The sequence below is a fragment of the Dendropsophus ebraccatus genome, chromosome 2 (genome assembly GCF_027789765.1).
Source record: "Dendropsophus ebraccatus isolate aDenEbr1 chromosome 2, aDenEbr1.pat, whole genome shotgun sequence".
NCBI lineage: Eukaryota > Metazoa > Chordata > Amphibia > Anura > Hylidae > Dendropsophus > Dendropsophus ebraccatus.
In genome coordinates, this window is record NC_091455.1 from 209295807 (window position 1) to 209316415 (window position 20609).

General features: G+C 39.8%; 1 protein-coding gene across 5 annotated transcripts in view; it reads right to left on the bottom strand.

Moving 5' to 3' along the window:
- Positions 1-20609, bottom strand: part of PHF14 (PHD finger protein 14) — a 164576-nt gene that overhangs the window by 45324 nt on the left and 98643 nt on the right. For 4 of the 5 annotated variants that reach the window (XM_069959354.1, XM_069959357.1, XM_069959355.1 and 1 more), the window contains one exon: positions 16583-16700. In XM_069959354.1, the coding sequence (XP_069815455.1) occupies positions 16583-16700 (118 nt within the window). Of the gene's footprint in view, positions 1-12078; positions 12154-16582; positions 16701-20609 lie in introns of those variants that run through there. The other variant, XM_069959356.1, reaches the window with a different exon arrangement.

Sequence of the window (20609 nt, forward strand, 5' to 3'; positions counted from 1 at the left end):
ACTACTATAATACTGCTCCTTTATACAAGAATATAACTACTATAATATTGCTCCTATATACAGGAATATAACTACTATAATACTTCCCCTATATACAGGGATATAACTGCTATAATACTGCCCCTATATAAAGGGATATAACTACTATAATACTGCTCCTATATACAGGAATATAACTACTATAATACTGCTCCTATATACAGTAATATAACTACTATAATACTGCTCCTATATACAGGAATATAACTACTATAATACTGCCTCCTATACACAGGGATATAACTACTATAATACGGCTCCTATGTATAAGAATATAACTACTATAATACTGCTCCTATATACAGGAATATAACTACTATAATACTGCCCCCTATATACAGGAATATAACTACTATAATACTGCTCCTATATACAAGAATATAACTACTATAATACTGCCTCCTATATACAGGAATATAACTACTATAATACTGCCCCTATATACAGGAATATAACTACTATAATACTGCTCCTATATACAGGAATATAACTACTATAATACTGCCTCCTATATACAGAAATATAACTACTATAATACTGCCCCTATATACAGGAATATAACTACTATAATACTGCTCCTATATAGAAGAATATAACTACTATAATACTGCCTCCTATATACAGGAATATAACTACTATAATACTGCCCCTATATACGGGAAAATAACTACTATAATACTGCCCCTATATAAAAGAATATAACTACTATAATACTGCTCCTATATAAAAGAATATAACTACTATAATACTGCCCTCTATATACAGGAATATAACTACTATAATACTGTCCCCTATATAAAAGAATATAACTACTATAATACTGCTCTATATACAGGAATATAACTACTATAATACTACTCTATATACAGGAATATAACTACTATAATACTGTCCCCTATATACATGAATATAACTACTATAATACTGCCCCTATATACAGGAATATACCTACTATAATACTGCCCCCTATATACAGGAATATAACTACTATAATACTGCCTCCTATATACAAGAATATAACTACTATATTACTGCCCCCTATATACAGAAATATAACTACTATAATACTGCTCCTATATACAGGAATATAACTACTATAATACTGCCCGCTATATACAAGAATATAACTACTATAATAATGCTCCTATATACAGGAATATAACTACTATAATTGTAACAGGTAATTTTATGACACTGGAATACCCTATGTAGAAATAATAATTTGAAACCAGATAGTATTTATGTTAAGGACTAAATCTGGCATGTGTCAGCCATTCTGTCCCCGTTCCATGCTTTATACTGCAGCCACTCTTTCCTCAGGTTGCTGTGTATGAATCCTGTACATAGAGCGCTGATTTACTCTACCAGAAGGCGACATTGAATATAAACTACATTACAGCTGGACGATTATACCGCTACAGAGCGCACAAGGGGACAATCCTCTATATGTGGGAAACTGGGAATCTGCCGCAACGTCCCTGCAACATTTTTCTTTGTGAGAAACTAAGTGGAAAAAGTGAGAAGTTTAATAAGGAATCAAACAAACAGTTTTATTAAAAGAAGAAATGATGTTTTCATTACGGAGGAAGCCACCCGAAGTCGGCAATTATTTTCCTTAATAAGCAAACCTTTATATATAAAATATATAGAAGATAAAGAGGCGTCTGCCGCAAATTACATTCTGATAAAAAAAAGTATATTTTACTTGCTGACAACCTTCATTTCCAATTAACTTAAACGGCAAAACTTAATGATGTTTCCCATTCCTATTAAATGATAGGCGGTATTATATAATCCTGTACATAGGACTCTGTGGAATGTGCTGGAACAACACCACTTTGCTAGAGGTGAAAAAAAAAAAAAAAACATGGCTGCTTGCTGTTAGAAATGGAGTCCTACATGTCCTTAGGCTGTGTCTGGTACTGCGACTGAGGCGCTATCACCTGGTACAATGCCAGGAACTGTTTCTAGAAGAAGTCGTCTTTCTAGAATCGGGTAATCGAGTCCACCTCCTGGAATCAGCTGTGGTGTGTAATTGTTCAAAATCCCTGCAGCGCCACCACTGGAGAGATGAAGCATTACACCATGTCCTTTCACATCAGTGTAACACAGGACAGGACAAGATATCTGTACCAAGACTCTCTTTACTCTATATACTCTGTGCTTCTGCTCAGTATCTGTCCCAGCCCCCATATTCCCTGTACAGGTGCTTCTGCTTATAGTATCTGTCCCAGCTCTTGTATTCCCTCTACAGGTGCTTCTGCTTATAGTATCTGTCCCAGCCCCCATATTCCCTCTACAGGTGCTTCTGCTTATAGTATCTGTCCCAGCTCTTGTATTCCCTCTACAGGTGCTTCTGCTTATAGTATCTGTCCCAGCCCCCATATTCCCTCTACAGGTGCTTCTGCTTATAGTATCTGTCCCAGCTCTTGTATTCCCTGTACAGATGCTTCTGCTTATAGTATCTGTCCCAGCCCCCATATTCCCTCTACAGCTGCTTCTGCTTATAGTATCTGTCCCAGCTCCTGTATTCCCTCTACATGTGCTTCTGCTTATAGTATCTGTCCCAGCTCCTGTATTCCCTCTACAAGTGCTTCTGCTTATAGTATCTGTCCCAGCTCTTGTATTCCCTGTACAGGTGCTTCTGCTTATAGTATCTGTCCCAGCCCCCATATTCCCTCTACAGCTGCTTCTGCTTATAGTATCTGTCCCAGCTCCTGTATTCCCTCTACATGTGCTTCTGCTTATAGTATCTGTCCCAGCTCCTGTATTCCCTCTACAAGTGCTTCTGCTTATAGTATCTGTCCCAGCTCTTGTATTCCCTGTACAGGTGCTTCTGCTTATAGTATCTGTCCCAGCCCCCATATTCCCTGTACAGGTGCTTCTGCTTATAGTATCTGTCCCAGCTCTTGTATTCCCTGTACTGGTGCTTCTGCTTATAGTATCTGTCCCAGCTCCTGTATTCCCTCTACAGGTGCTTCTGCTTATAGTATCTGTCCCAGCTCTTGTATTCCCTGTACCGGTGCTTCTGCTTATAGTATCTGTCCCAGCTCTTGTATTCCCTGTACAGGTGCTTCTGCTTATAGTATCTGTCCCAGCTCTTGTATTCCCTGTACCGGTGCTTCTGCTTATAGTATCTGTCCCAGCTCCTGTATTCCCTCTACATGTGCTTCTGCTTATAGTATCTGTCCCAGCCCCCATATTCCCTGTACAGGTGCTTCTGCTTATAGTATCTGTCCCAGCCCCCATATTCCCTGTACAGGTGCTTCTGCTTATAGTATCTGTCCCAGCCCCCATATTCCCTGTATAGGTGCTTCTGCTTATAGTATCTGTCCCAGCTGCTGTATTCCCTCTACAGGTGCTTCTGCTTATAGTATCTGTCCCAGCTCTTGTATTCCCTCTACAGGTGCTTCTGCTTATAGTATCTGTCCCAGACCCCATATTCCCTGTACCGGTGCTTCTGCTTATAGTATCTGTCCCAGCTCTTGTATTCCCTGTATCGGTGCTTCTGCTTATAGTATCTGTCCCAGCTCCTGTATTACCTCTGCAGGAGCCCCAGAATAAGGACTTTATACAATATTATCTTACATGGGATATACTGTTTATGTCTTGTTTTTTGAGCAGATGGGATTGGCAGTGCCGGCTCTGATCCTCTCTGCCGTTTAGCATCATATAATTGTGTTACTGCATCATTTTTGTGAATACGCTGCAGAACTGCAATGAAACTCCAACATGTGTGAACACAGCCCTAATTTCACTGCAGACTTATGCACAATCAGTGAAGTTGCATCAGCTGCTTCTGGCCGGTCAGAGATGGTGGATCACTCAGGGGATTGGGGGATCCAGCCCCGCCTCCTGTGACATCACACCCTGCCCCCTGTCTGCATCATCAGCCTGTACTCAGCAAACACACACAATGTGAGACAGAAGGACGTATTTTTTTGTCTCCTAAGGTGGGAGAGCAGTGGGGGCAGGAGACAATGTGAATTGGCACAGAGGCCGGTTTTCTTCACTTCCTGGATGTCTATCAGCTACCAGTGTGGCAGAACCGTACAGATATAGTAATAAATTATATAGACACAGTGCCCGGGTGTTTTATAATCAGATGCTCTGTACGCTAGCTGCCTAATCCACCCATAGACCTCCATTTTAAAGGGAACATGTATTATATTTTATTTTTTTTCCAATAGGAACATGCATGGGTCCTAAGGGAGACAACGATGGGGTTAAAATCTAGAATGCTGATTCTCAAGTAGAATTGAAAACATTCACACGTTCCTCTACTGCAGTGTGGCTGACAAGGCACAAATCAGAGCAGTCTTCAGGCTGTCTTTGCAGGGAAAGATTAAATGTGAACACATCCAGCCTCAACAAGGCCTATATCAGAACCCTCACTCTAGGTAACTCATAACTTCAAGTAACATTTGACTCAGCAAAATAAAAACACAGATAAAAAAAAAAGCCTTATAAATAAATAAACAAACCCCTATCTGTTGTTACAGTGTCAATTTTCCACGCTCGATGCTCAACAGTGGTTGAAATAATATATAAAGTGTCAAAAAATGTGTGGGTGGAGGGGTTAGAGTTTATAGTAAAATAAATATTATATATTTTTTTTTTTCCTTTTTTAATTTTATTTTACTGTAATATATACAAAACAAAAAGGATATATTTTCTATACGTATTTTTTGCCTGAGAATATCATTTTGGTTTTAAATAGATGGCTGATGTAAAAAAAAAAAAAAACACGAAAAGAAGAGATACTCACTTACCCTGATCACACACAATTTTGATGGTTCCAGGTTCACAGGTTTTTGCACTACTTCCTGTAACATGGCAGGAATGACTGTGCAGTGCCGTTCCAGTTAGGATGATGTGTCACAGGAACTGGTAAGGACTAGGAGTGTTTATGCAGCCACTGCAGGGGATCAGGGGAGGTGAGTATCAAACTATTTTATTTTAAACTCCCTATCCATATATCATTTTTGTTTGTTTAAATCACCAGAAAACACATTTAATTTAAAATATGAATCAAAATTCTTCATACTGGAGTCATGGAGAGCAACTCACATGCCATTCATATGCAATAAAATATTTGGTATACATAATAGCAGTAATGACTGCTTATATTAAAACAATATAAACTAAAAAAAGGGTAAATTTATAAATAGGTTTTGTGACAAAATTTTTGAAAATTTTGTAGCAATCACAAAACTTTTACTACCATTTTCCTGTGATAAATTAAAATTGGTTTCCCCTCAGGTAAAATACATGTTAAATCAGACCCCCTTCTGGAGACTAACAATTCATTTTATACATGTAATTACTTTTTCTGTCTCCTGTCCCCAGTTCTGAGCTGCTGCTTTTGCTAAAGACACAAAAAACTGTGTGTGAGCTGTTCAGTCCACCATCCCCTTCTGGTTTTCTAATGGAAGCATTCATATAAGTTTTATATAAAAGTATGTGCCTTTTCAGTATTAAAATCAGCATTGTATTAGATTATTCTAGTCTAGTTATTCAAATCACCATCCACGTCACTAGATCCAAATTGACTAAGGCAGACTGGATGCGGACAATGATGTACAGTGGGGAAAAAAGTATTTAGTCAGTCACCAATAGTGCAAGTTCTCTCACTTAAAAAGATGAGAGGCGTCTGTAATTTACATCATAGGTAGACCTCAACTATGGGAGACAAAATGAGAAAACAAATCGCGAAAATTACATTATATGATTTTGTAAGAATTTATTTGCAAATTATGGTGGAAAATAAGTATTTGGTCACCTACAAACAATCAAGATTTCTGGCTCTCACAGACCTGTAACTTCTTCTTTAGTCTCCTCTTTCCTCCACTCATTACCTGTAGTAATGGCACCTGTTTAAACTAGTTATCAGTATAAAAAGACACCTGTGCACACCCTCAAACAGTCAGACTCCAAACTCCACTATGGTGAAGACCAAAGAGCTGTCAAAGAACACCAGAAACAAAATTGTAGCCCTGCACCAGGCTGGGAAGACTGAATCTGCAATAGGCAACCAGCTTGGAGTGAAGAAATCAACTGTGGGAGCAATAATTAGAAAATGGAAGACATACAAGACCACTGATAATCTCCCTCGATCTGGGGCTCCACGCAAAATCTCACCCGTAGGGTCAAAATGATCACAAAACGGTGAGTAAAAATCCCAGAACCACGCGGGGGGACCTAGTGAGTGAACTGCAGAGAGCTGGGACCAATGTAACAACGCCTACCATATGTAACACACTACGCCGACAGGGACTCAGATCCCGCAGTGCCAGACGTGTACCACTGCTTAAGCCAGTACATGTCCGGGCCCGTCTGAAGTTTGCTAGAGAGCATTTGGATGATCCAGAAGAGTATTGGGAGAATGTCCTATGGTCTGATGAAACCAAAGTGGAACTGTGTGGTAGAAACACAACTTGTCGTGTTTGGAGGAAAAAGAATACTGAGTTGCATCCATCAAACACCATACCTACTGTAAAGCATTGGGGGTAGAAACATCATGCTTGGGGGCTGTTTCTCTGCAAAGGGGCCAGGACGACTGATCCGGGTACATGAAAGAATGAATGGGGCCATGTATTGTGAGATTTTGAGTGCAAACCTCCTTCCATCAGCAAGGGTATTGAAGATGTAACGTGGCTCGGTCTTTCAACATGACAATGATCCAAAGCACACCGCCAGGGCAACGAAGGAGTGGCTTCATAAGAAGCATTTCTAGGTCCTGGAGTGGCCGAGCCAGTCTCCAGAACTCAACCCTATAGAAAACCTTTGGAGGGAGTTGAAAGTCCGAGTTGCCAAGCGACAGCCCCAAAACATCACTGCTCTAGAGGAGATCTGCATGGAGGAATGGGCCAACATACCAACAACAGTGTGTGCCAACGTTGTGAAAACTTACAGAAAACGTTTGACCTGTCATTGCCAACAAATGAGACAGATAGAACAAAGTATTGAGATGAAATTTTGTTACTGACCAAATACTTCTTTTCCACCATAATTTGCAAATAAACTCTTACAAAATCAGACAATGTGATATTCTGGATTTGTTTTCTCATTTTGTCTCCCATACTTGAGGTCTACATATGGTGTCAACTACAGACGCCTCTCATCTTTTTAAGTGGTGGAACTTGCACTATTGGTGACTGACTAAATACTTTTTTCCCCACTGTAGATCAGTGGTGCACAACCTACAACCCGCCTGTTACTGCAAAACTATAATTCCCATCAAGCCCATATGGCCTATGGCTGTCAAGGCACAATGGGAAATTTAGTTTTTGCTATATTTGGAGGGCGACAGGTTATGCACCGCCGATGTAGATGGTAATCTTTTTTTTTTTTTTTTTTCCCACAATTTTATGTAATTTTTATTCTCTTTTCAATTTTAAGTAATCATTAATTTTTTTTTTAAAATCATGATGAATAAGTTACATACAACTAATTAAAATAAAAGGGGAAAATTACTAGGACAATCCTGAGCTCTCTCTCTATAGGAGGAAAAATTAACAGCACTGGCAGAAAAAAAAAAAAGGTGAAGAGACAGTGACTGTAATATCTTATCAGAATGCAGAAGGGCAACTGTCAGAGGAAAAAAAAGTAGCCAGCCCGAGGCAGAGAACATTTCAATAAAACTGATTTACAGGTTTGGAATAATTTAAAAGGGTGCATGCCGCAGTAAATTACCGAGGCTCTTCTTAACTTCCCACTTTAAGCCAAAGAAAAATTGATGTTTTACATTTTTTTCACAGTTAATAATAATAGATGCAACGTACAAAAATAAGTGAAAAGCTTAATTTGGAATTAGACAGAAACCATAATAACAAGCAGAGAAATGTTAATCTATGAATTTTCAAGTTTTACCACTGCCCTTTTAAAAGGAATACAGTATATTTAAATTGTATATCTGAACATTTAAATATGAAAAAAATTATAAAAAATTATATATATATTCTAAAAAAGACTAGATAGGAAAAGTTACTAGGGTTTACTTAAAAGGCAATGTTTGAATGGAAAATGTAAAAAAACTTAGATAATTCAGAGGTAATAAATTCTGTTCATATACTATTAAGATCAGGGAATAGCTGGGGACGGTGTCTCCTGTTATGGAGGACCTGCCGCTCATCTATCAAATACAAGAAAGACCTGCTGATCACAGTAGTTACCATGTAATGCTTCATTTCTCCTGCGGTGGTGCTGCAGGGAAATTACACACTTGATTTTAAAGGTGGAAAAAAAAATCAGTGATCAACTGATATATAATACATAAATAATAATAATAATAATAACACTGATTATATATATGCTTGAAAAAAGGCTCAAGATAACGAGCTGAAACGTTGCACTGTATTATGCAAACTGGCACAATAAAGAATTAGCACGTGTTTGGAAAATGATGCTGTCCTCAATCTCCTTTTTCTCTCTCTCTATATATACATATTTATATATATATATATATATATATATATATATATATATATATATATATATATATATATATATATATATATATATATATATATATATATATATATCCCTGTCCCGTTAGGGACATGCAAGGCTACCATGCTGACATATAGTTATAGTATACATATTTATAAATTACAGTTACATAAACATATACACCAGCCAGACCACTGCCTTTAGAGCACAGAAGTGGTCGGTAACCTGGACCGCGAGCTGTCAACAACTGAAACAAAAGAACTATCAGGAGAAGGAGACAAGTTTGCTAAATGATTGTATGTGCTAAAATATTTACCCTGATGAGTCCAAATGTTTTTAAAGGCTTAATTTAAAAAAAAAAAAAATCTAGTTCTATATATATATATATATATATATATATATATATATATATATATATATATATAATATTTATTTCTTTTTTTTTATTTTTATTTTTTCTTCTTCTTCTAACCACAATGAAATAGAAGCAATTAAATACATGTATAAATGTATTATTGCTCCAGGATTACAAAGTATTCTACAAATAGAATGTACGCTTAGAACATATTATCTTGTCTAAAACAAACGTATATATATATAGTCATAAGAACCAACCTCATTTCTTTATTCTAGAAGTTATACAGTTTTATTATTTATTTTTTTTTATTTTTTTTACCCAACATCTGATTGTCCAGAAGGCAACAATCGCAGCCGTTGTCATAAAAGAAACCTTGTCGCAGCCATGATCAACACCTCTGGCTCCGGGGTGACAGGCAATATTACCAATTGTGAAAAAAGCAGATTTCATGCCCTGCAGTCACTGTCTATCTAGTGCTTGACACGTAGGGTAAAAAGAAGTATATTACGCTGCTTAAAACCAACATGACTCCTATTAAATCCCTATGCACGCTGTCAGAAAAGATAAAAGGCGCGGACATGAACCTGAAAACTCCACGGCTTGTTTTAAAAATCTTACAGTTTCGACTTGTCAACTTTGTCAGGGCAGAGGCAATATCTCTCTCCGAGCGAGTGTAACGTATCTGGTTACCGGGAGGAAGGAATTAAAGGTTATTATATTCTCTTATTCTGATGACCACTCAAGAAGACAAGTGAGAGCTGCACCTCTACATTATCGTTTCATGGGGCCGAACCTTCAGGTCATTAAAAAATAATAAAAACATTTTTTTTAAAAGATTTGCACTGAGGATCCCACACATGGTCACACCGCTAGGTGCAGAATGATCAGATTTTCTAGATCATTACAAGCTAAATTAAATAATTTTTAATTAAGGTTGAGTTTCCAGTATGGAAACAGGTCCCAGTATAGAAATGATCGCCCAAAAGAGTAAATGGAGTGTGATAAATAAACTCGAGATCTGTACACAACAAAGACTGACATTTCCTTCATCCCCCCCATATGAACCTTTACTGGGATCTATTCCCATTCTCCAGCACACAATATACAGACAATATGCCTCTGTAAACCAGCCCTAATTTAATCCTGAACTGGACCACAAACCCAACTCCTAAGAGGACAATTCTATCCATTTCAGAGCCTTCCCCGTGGCGGAGCTTAAAGAGACTCTGTCAGTAGGATGATGGTGTCCTATCTCCGTGCAGCATAAACTAATGACAGACAAACTGAACAGGATGATGTATCACTTACATTGTTCTGTGCAGCTGATCCAGAGATCTCCTCCTAAATAACATGGACAATATGTAGTCCTCTGCATTATGTGCATGAGCTCAGTAGTCCTGGATATTCATGAAAAACAGAAAACTCCGCCCACCGGCTGCTGATTGGCAGTTATCAATGCTGTGTATAAGCAGTCACCTGTCAATCAGCAGCTGGAGGGCGGGGGGAGGGGTGTGGCAACAATCCTATTCTCCTGCATATTAGGAGAACGGCTGAAGAGAATAATATAAGTAATACACCGATCTGTTCAGCATTTCTGTCACTAGTTTATGCTGCCCTCATTTAAGGCAGAATAAACCTAGTGACAGATTCTCATTAACCCTTTAAGAACAGAGCCCAAAATGGCCTTAAGGACCGGGCCAATTTACAGTTTCTCGTTTTTGTTTTTTTTTCCTCCTCGCCTTCTAAGAGCTATAATTTTTTTATTTTCCCATCTACAGGGCCATATGGGGGCTTGTTTTTTTTTAGGAACAGGTGCATTATGTAATGACGTCTTTCAATCTATCATAACATGTGTGAAAGAACCACCAAAATATCATTTGTGGGGTGAAATTTGGAAAAAAAACAACACAATTCTGCAAATTATATAATCATTATTCTATAGGTCGGTCTGAATACAGCGATATGCAGTTTATAAAGCTTTTCTAATGTTTTACTATTTTTATTAAGAGATCTTGCATGCCCAGAGCATAGGCGTATTTCATGCCATGGAGAGGCCATAGTACAGTGTAGGACGATCCCGAGAATGAGGCCACCGTAACGTGGTGGGGTAGTTTACACCATTTTCAAGTGGTAACCAAGAGTCTCATTATTTTTGTGGAAGTTTTTAACTATTTTTATATCTGAAGTGGGTCTGTATCTTGCCATTGCGGTGAGCTGTTGCATTTTTCTGTGTTTTTGTGTATTTTTATTAACAGCAAAACTTTTTTTTGTAAATAGGTGTGATTACAATGGCCTTATTGTGACTCTTATAGCACTTTTATTTTTTCATGTACGGGGCTGTTAGGATGGTCATTTTTTGCGCCATGATCTCTAGTTTTTAATAACACCATATTCCCTCACCTTTCACCAGCCTGTAGGAGCCTCTTTAACTATTAACAGGTTTTATAAGAAAAAAAATATATATAGAAGACAAATCTGAATCCAGTCCAATAATCTGAATGCTGTATTATAGTAAAAACCGCCAATAGAGTGTGTGTATATATATATATATATATATATATATATATATATATATATATATATATATATATATACATACACATACACACACCTTGGTTTAAGAGTAACTTGAATTGACAGCGCTTGCAAGAAAAGCTCACAACTTTTAAAAATTGTAACTTGGTTTAAGAGCTCCCTGTACTGGGTGGGAGGGGGAGTGGAGGAGGAGCCTGGTCTGCATAGCGGGGTCTACAGCCCTGTACTCTGACCCAGGAAGTCTCCCTCACCTTCCAAATCATAGCAGATCCACTTCAGACAGGGGCTTATACACACATTACCTCTATTTCATATACATATACATAACATATTTAAAAAGGTAAAAAAAATCCCCAATAATCTGAATGCTTTCATATAGTAAAATGCAGATGGGGAGGAGAGGAGGGGGATGCAGATGGAGTTTCTTTCTTTCGCTGTGTGCTGTGAGAGGGGACTTCATCAGCACTATGGGATATGTGTGAGCGGCAGAAAGCACAAGCCAAAGTAAAGGGCAAACATCTGCCCATTCAAAAGCATGCAAGCAAAAGTATAATATGTAAAGAAGCCATGCACAGAGATGCAAAGACGCATGGTGGACACAACACATCCACAGCGGTATAATGACAGATAGGATCCTGTATATGTCATGTGTCATAGAAAGCATAACAAAGAGAGGATGAAACTCCCCTGCCGTACCTTGTGGCTGCAGTCTGACCCTGAACTGCAGCAACGTGACAGGGTTTCTTCCAGAACATTCAATGTGGACCCTCCTGCAGAAATGTGGTTTAGACGGAAAAGGAGGGAAAAGACATTTTGAAATTAAAGTCTAAGAGGATTCTAGAAGGAGGAGAGAGAGAGTGAGTCAGATAGACAGGGAAGGAGAGAGGGAGCAGAGCGGGAGGAGACACAAGCCATCGGGGTGCACAGTGCAGCTCAACCACATATTGCAAAGTGTTATAAAGAGGGAGCACGGATTTCCGGAAGATTCTGCTGGAGCGAATGTGTGCAATGCTGGAAGCACTAGGAGCTGTGTATAGTGTGCTACAGACGACCACTGTCTCTCAGTTTTAAAGGGAATGTGTCACCTAAATTTTCTTTGACTGATTAGAGTCAGATACTAAAACTTCTTTTATTTTAATCTATTTCTATTTTATGGCTGTAATTTATTTTATTATTTCACTTTTGGACATTGTTATGGAGGCAGCCATCTTGCCTGGGCTGTTCTTAACAGCATTTAGAGAAATACTTTACAGCAAGACTCATGGACATAGACTACAATAGACATACTCTGTCCTCTTGAGATGAATGTGAGACATTATTGAGCGCGCTCTGTGACCTGTGAAGAGGTCATTCCACAGGGAGCTGCTATTGTCTCCTCTATCTACTGGTGTCACATGACACTGCAGTGCTGTACAGATCATTTTACAGCAGCTTCCTCTTATCACCACAGACACAACAGGAAGTCTCAGCCTAATTTTAGCCCCAGTGGCGAGAATGAAAACTGCAAGATATCAGGATTATTTTATAATAGATAGAAAAATTAGAAATTAGAAAAAAAAGTCACCAAAAAATCTTAAAAAATATATTTAACATAAAAAACATTATTGACACAATAAGTCATTTTCTGATGACACATTCTCTTTAATAGCATGAGCTAAGACGACACCCACAGGGTATGTCAATCACTCCAAGTCTGGAGATCGTCATTTGCTGCCAGACTCCTCTGTTTGTGTCTGAGCTCTGCACAGTTTTGGTTTCGGTTACATATGAAAATAAAACATTGGATACAAAAAGAAGATGAGACTGTTTCCATTATGATGTTATCTGCTCAGATATAAGATGTCAGCTTGAGGTCTGTAACTGTAGCTGAGGCAATATCAGAGCATATAATAAGGTACTGTATTTAGTTTGTATTTAGTTTGTAACTAAGTAGTGTTTTTTACAGGTGGATGAGTTAGAAAGAACAAGGTTTCTCTTCTACTATTGATGAGTTGAATTGAAGGCTAACCCCTTTAAAGCCCAAACTCTGAAGATCTTCCAAGGAATATAACGTACTCCATGTCTGGAGATCATCATTTCCTGCCTGACTCCTCCGTTTAGGTCTGAGCCCTGCACAGTTTTAGTGTTTCTTTTACATTTAATAACAGTATAGCATTGGATTGAGCAAGAAGATGAAGCTTATTCTTCATGATGATGTCTGCTCAGATATAAAATCTCAGCTTCAGGCCTGCAACTGTAGTCAAAGCAATGAAATAAGAAGGTATAAAGTAGATGAGGGGGGGGGGGGGGTCATAATTATTAAGGATACTCCAGAGAAAATTACTTTCTTTAAAATAAATTGGTATCAAAAAGTTATATAAATCTCCAGTTATCCACTGCTGTATGTCCTGCAGGAAGTGGTGTATTCTCTCCAATCTGACACAGTGCTCTCTGCTGCCATCTCTGTCCATGTCAGGAACTGTCCAGAGCAGGAGAGGTTTTCTATGGAGATTTGCTGCTGCTCTGGGCAGTTCCTGACATGGACAGAGGTGGCAGCACTGTGTCAGACTGGAAAGAATACACTGCTTCCTGCAGGACATACAGCAGCTGAAAAGTAATGGAATAATGGAGATTCTTAAAGAGAAGCACGTTACAAATTTATATTAGTTTCAGAAACCAGTTGATTTCAAAGATATTTTTTTGCCAGAATAAATTTACTAATTTAACTGCAGTCCACAGGCACCACCACATCATGAAGACAATATATATATATGTGTGTGTGTGTGTGTGTGTGTGTGTGTGTATAATATATTATATAATATATATACATATTTTTTATTTTTATTTTTTTTATGCATATAAGTAAGGATAGTAGTGTATGTGTATGCACATGAAAAATTTACACCTCCACAGTCGATTTATAGATCGCCCTTCTTTTTCTCCATTCCATTTTAGAATGTTCCAATCTACAATCTACCAATAAATTATTTCGGATAGATTCTGAATGACAATGAAACCCTTTTTAACTAATGGTAAATCCCTTCTATTCTAAGCGCCTGACAGGAATTCAATAGCAATTCTCATTCACTCAAGGGGTGCCCAACATACTTAAGTGGGAGAGGAGAGAGTTCAGACAGCTGCAAACAAGGGCCGACAGCTCATTTCCCGCATCCAGCTGCCCGGGTTCATTGCCGCCGCCACTTCTGTTGCCCGTGACCATTAAAGAAAGCAATGAACTTTTAATTTCGGTTAGTTCAGTCTGGAATGATCCTTCCAAGTTCTACTTTAAAGGGGTTATCCAGCGCTACAAAAACATGGCCACTTTCCCCCTACTGTTGTCTCCAGTTTGGGTGGGGTTTTGAAACTCAGTTCCATTGAAGTAAATAGAGCTTAATTGCAAACCGCACCTGAACTGGAGACAACAGTAGGGGGAAAAGTGGCCATGTTTTTGTAGCGCTGGATAACCTCTTTAATGTGGATTTCCAGTCTCTTACAGAAAACATTATTATCACTTTAAAAACATTTGACAGGTGTGAAAAGTTTTGATCGGTCGGTGTCTGGGTGTTCGGACCCCTATCAATGGGAGAAGCCTACAGCTGAGCGGTTCTCTACATAAGATGGACTCCATAGACTATATATAGAGATGAGCACCACTTGAGCATGCTCATGTCTGCTTGCTCAGAATTTGCTTACCGGTGGCTAAAGAAGTTGGATACAGCCCTCGGGAGTCCTGCCATAGGCCATATGCATGTTTTCTTGGACTCCCTAGGGCTGCATTCAACTTCTCCAGCCACCAGTATTCCAATGTCGCTCCAGCTGCGCTCATCTCTACACACAGACAATGAGAGCAGTAATGGTGCGTTTACACAGACAGATTTATCTGACAGATCTTTGAAGCCCAAACCAGGAACAGACTATAAACGGGGATCAGGTCATAAAGGAAAGACTGGGATCTATCCTCTTTTCAAATCCATTCCTGGCTTTGGCTTCCAAAATCTGTCAGATAAATCCGTCTGTGTAAATGCACCCTAAGCTGAGAAGAGAAGTGCCCAGCTGGGTGCTTCTTATTCTCATAACACGTTTGGGGCTGGTCAAATGTTATCCATCCAGAGGTTGTGGACCCCATAAGACCCTCCAATAGCATAACATTCAGTTACACCAAGAGCATATATGATAACTATGGAGGGTGAGGATGAGAAGAGGCCTCATGTGTGTGTGAAGGACCTGCCTGCTCGCATACAACACCCACCATAGGAAAAACTGTGCCGAACTAATGATCCTGTATAAGTGTATGTTCACACAGACCAAGACCATGCAGTTTTCATCTTCCCCTGACTTCAATGGTGAAAAGTCTGTGGCATGTGACTTTTCCGTCGCTCACAGTGAAATCAATGGGGACTTTAATTTTTTTTTTTAAAAAGCCTAAAAAAGCCAAATCAAAATAAGCACCAAAAACTGAATAGCAAATTCTATGCTGGTTTGAACACCAATTAATGTCACTTTCGTTTCATTTTTTTTTTTTTTTTTTTTTTGCAGAAATCAATAGTCCAGGCGATTTTGTAGGCGAATAAACTTTATAATTGGGTTTATTAAGCAAATATGCCATCATCTGCATTCAAAAAGACTCTCCCCAGCCCCCCCCCCCCCTCCTCTCTCTCCTTCAATGCTCATTATCAGGAAATAACGTCTTGGTTACATCAGTCGGGCCCTGTGTAACCTATGGAGGGGGGAGGAGGGAGATTAGTCGCCAGCAGAGAGCAGAGAACAAAGGATTACACAGTGGGAGCTGTGTGAAAGCCGGTATTCAGAGGTCAGAGAGGTCAGTGCTGACTTCAGAGGAGATAGCCCGGTGATGTAGCTGTAAAATAACTCTTTGTTGTCCTGTTTTGGTGCCTCATCTCCCTCCACCCCTCCCCTCTCTATAGAGAACAATGAAGACGGGGGAGAGCTTCAAACTGCTTTCTCGTGATAAAAATGCATTTTTCGGCTAATAAACCCAATTACAAAGTTTCTTAAACTATTGATTTCTGCAAAAAAAAAAAAAAAAATGTAAACGACAGTGAGACTTTAAAGTATTATTCCAGGAAGGTGTCTGTACTCATGTGTGCACTTTAAGTAGCCATCTACCCCTAAGGGGAATTAAGCGACAGTCTCCGGAATGGTGATAGATATAATACACATGAGACGCTACATTTCTGCTTTCCCCATCCTGGGACTTACTTTGGAAGAAGAGGAGTCACACTCCTGGCATATCCATCCGTATCCGGTCTGCTTGGGAGACTTTTTCAGAGGAGGGTCCAGGCAGCCAAAGTGGTAGCAGAGTTTACATTCATCACACCTGCAAGTGAAGCAAAGACACAGTATTATAAAGACACCAGCAAAAAAAACGCCGAACAATGGGAGGAAAAGGCCAGTTTATTAAAGACGTGCTTCAGAGGAAAAAAAATGTTTTTAAATCACCCAATGTCAGAAAGTTATACAGATTTCTAATTTACTTCTATTTAAAAAATCTCCAGTCTTCCAGTACTTATCAGTTGCTGTATGTCCCGCAGGAAGTGGTGTATCCTTTCAAGTCTGACACAGTGCTCTCTGCTGACATCTCTGGCAGAGACAGGAACTGTCCAGAGCAGGAGAGGTTTTCTATGGGGATTTGCTGCTGCTCTGGACAGTTCCTGACATGGACAGAGGTGGCAGCAGAGAGCACTGTGTCAGCCTGGAGAGAATACACCACTTCCTGCAGGACATACAGCAGCTGATAAGTAGTGGAAGACTGGAGATATTTTTAAAAAGAAGTAAATTACAAATCTGTATAAACAACAAAAAACGGACCTGTCAGCAGAGAAACAGGTGCATAAATAGGTCTAGTCGCCATAATTTCAGGCATCCAACAAGAGAAAATGTTATTTTATTGAAAGAGTAGTAGATACTTGAAAGAAACTTCCAGCAGATGTGGTTGATAAATCTACAATAAAAGAATTTAAACCTGCTTGGTATACACATCTATCAATCCTAAGAAAATAAGAAGGGAAATACTAAAAGGGCAGACTAGATGGACCCAGTGGTCTTTTTCTGCCAACAATCTTCTATGTTTCTATCCATTTTGTTAAATTCAATAGTCTTTTCCATAGAGATACAAGCCTTTTATTAACATGCAAATAAGCCTTCTTTGGTAACCTGGTAAGGTCAGCTCATACCTTCTTTATTCAGTCACTTTAAGTCATAGAAAGTAGGTGGATATAAGCAACACAGTGATAAAAAAGGCATGGACTGGACTTACCTGAGCTCCTGCCATGCTGGGGAACACCCCTGGGGCACCTGAGCCTCATTTGCTCACTACAAAAAGGCTTAGGGTACTATTCCACGGCCCTATAATAACTGTAAATGAGCGTCGATCTGCTAGATCGGCGCTCGTTTACTGGGTCTATTCTACTGCCCGATAATCGTTTAACAAGGGCTGCATGGACATTGTTACCGATGTCCTTGCAGCCCTTGCGTAAACTGCATACATTAACTATCCATGGTCTAGAGCTCCTCTTGTGGTCCCTTTCTCCCCAGATCCCGTGTGCTGCAGCTCTAGAGCGGCCTGTCTCAGCCGCTCAGTTAATCTCTGGCCGTGGCGATCCCGGCCTGTAAGCTAAGACAGGCTGCTTTAAAGCTGCAGCGCATGGAACCCGGGGAGAAGCAGAGCGCAGGAGGAGCCCTGAACCATGGATAGGTAACGTATATTTTCAGCCACGGGCCGCGCACCGCTATTACACGTAGCAATGCACATTCGGTGCCCGACAATTATAGGTCCAAACCTATATCAACGATCAGCCAATGATCGTTGTCATCGGCCGATCGTTGTGTTTATTACACAGAACGATAATCGGCTGGGTAGGGCCGATTCTCGTTATGTGTAATAGGCCCTTGGATCTTGGCCCTAGAGCAGGCCATTAAAATAACAGTGTCTGTCTGAAGTTTTGATGACTGATTCTATCTAGATTTGGGCTTATTTACACCCCTGTTGATCCAAGTTGCATCCAAGTTTTTTAGCCACCGGTATTCAAATGCCGAACAATGGGACTATTCCTGAATCTTAGGACTACTAAGTGTGATCGAGGTTGGGGACAGTGGAAACCCCCTTTAAATGGTAGCACAATGTATAGGACTTACATTATTATACCTATATACTACAACATAAAACAATAAACCTTGCATAAAATAAGACACAAGACGTATCGGCAAACAAGCAATAATTATAAAGGAGGTGGAGGAAACACGGGAGGAGCGGCGGAGGCGATATCCCGCCACGGGAAAAGGACAAGTGAACTGTTCTATATATCAATATTCTACAATGAGCTCCAGAAAGGTCATTGTGCTGGAAATATATGTGGCCGTTCCTCCTCTCATTACACTGCAGGATTTTTATGCCGTACACATCACCTCTCTGCGCCTATTAATAAAGCTGGAATGATGTGCTGCCCTACTGTAATCTACTGAGCCGGAGAGAAAACCTCACTGACCGAACCATCCCTGATGGAATTAAAGGGGTATTCTGCTCAAACATAACTTTTTCATACGCTGCTGCCAATGGTGAGACTAACAATTCCTTCCATACTTATCTAGTCATTCTCCTTCCCCCAGTCCTTATTCTGCTGCTTTGTGCTGAAGGCAAAGAAAACAAGGTAAACAATGGTGTATGTAAATGGCTGATGTTTACATTAGGGAGGGAGGGGGAAGGAGAAGGAAAGGCTCACACAAAGATTGTTTTGTCTTCAGCAGAAAGCAGCAGGATCAGAACTGGGGGAAGGGGACTGAATAGATAATAAGTATGGAAGGAATTGTTAGTTTCAATTTATGGGTAGCTTGTTGTTAACCTGCCTAGTCCATTTAAAGGGGTATTCCACTAAAACATAACTTTTGATATGTTGTCGCCCATGGTGAGAAAAATTCCTTCCAGACTTGTGATTAACTATTCAGTCTCCTTCCCCCAGTTCTGAGCTGCTTCCTGCTGAAGACACAAAAATCTGTGTGTAAGCCTCTCTCTCTCTTTGTCTCCCACCTCCCTTCTGAGACAGTTGATGTAAACAAGTCCTTGGCAGGCTTTATCTGCAACACTGTAGCTTCTTTGTAATGCTGGAAGGGTTATTCTGAGGTTGAGTTGCTAATGAACTGACAGTGATTAATCCTCCCAGCCTTACAAAGAAGCTACAATGTAGCAGATGCATCCTGCCAGGGACTTGTTTACATAAGCCGTCTCAGAAGGGAGGAGGAGACAGATCGAAAGGCTCACACACAGATTTTTGTGTCTACAGCCGAAAGCAGCAGCTCGGAAATGGGGGAAGGAGACTGAATAGATAATAACAAGTATGGAAGGAATTGTGAGTCTCACCATGGGCAGCTATATATCAAAATATTGTTCAAGCGGCATGCCCCTTTAATGATACGTTTGTTAACCCGGCTTTCTTAAATCAAACCTGTGCAGTTGCTGTTGCACCAAAAGTAATAGTTTTTGGGGCCAAACTCCTACTTATCTGAACAGGAGTAACGGAGACAGAAAATAAAACCATACTGAGAAATATCACATGAAAATATTACAAATCAAATACCAGAAGTAGAGAAACAATCTACTGCGATCTGTGCGCCCCTGCACGAAGCGTGTCGCTCAGAGACTGAATGTCATGTCATTTTCTGCTCAAAATTAGTCAGTACTTGATCGATACGGTTGATCCTAATTGTACAATGTAAATGAGATAAACAAGATAATGACTGAGACACGAGGGGGAGGGGGAGCTCATTTTATTTACAGCACTTCCTGCGCCCATCCAATTTCATTACAGTGGAGGATATCTTATCTGGCCGCCTGCAGAAGGCTAAAACGTGCTCACCAGGGGCCTCGCTACACTACGTGCACGGACAAAGCTGCTGCAGAGCCAAGAAGGCGACACGACATGAGCGATGAGGCCGGCAAAGCTGATGAAGAATTCAATGGGAGAGATGGACGGCGGTTACATCTGCAATTCAACATTTACAGTCATCATGTAAAGGCATCATCCCCAAACTGTGCAAGAAAAATGTTCCCTTTAAAGTCACCATAGGATTTGGGAAAGATGGTAAGAGGGGTGATGATTTGAGGAAGGCTTCCTGTATTGTTACTGCAGGCTGTACAGGGGGAGAGATGACAGAGACAGCTTCGGAGGGGTAAGAGGGGTGACAAGAAAAGCTCCTTCATCTTCTCCCTGGGGTCACGGAAGGAACAGATGAC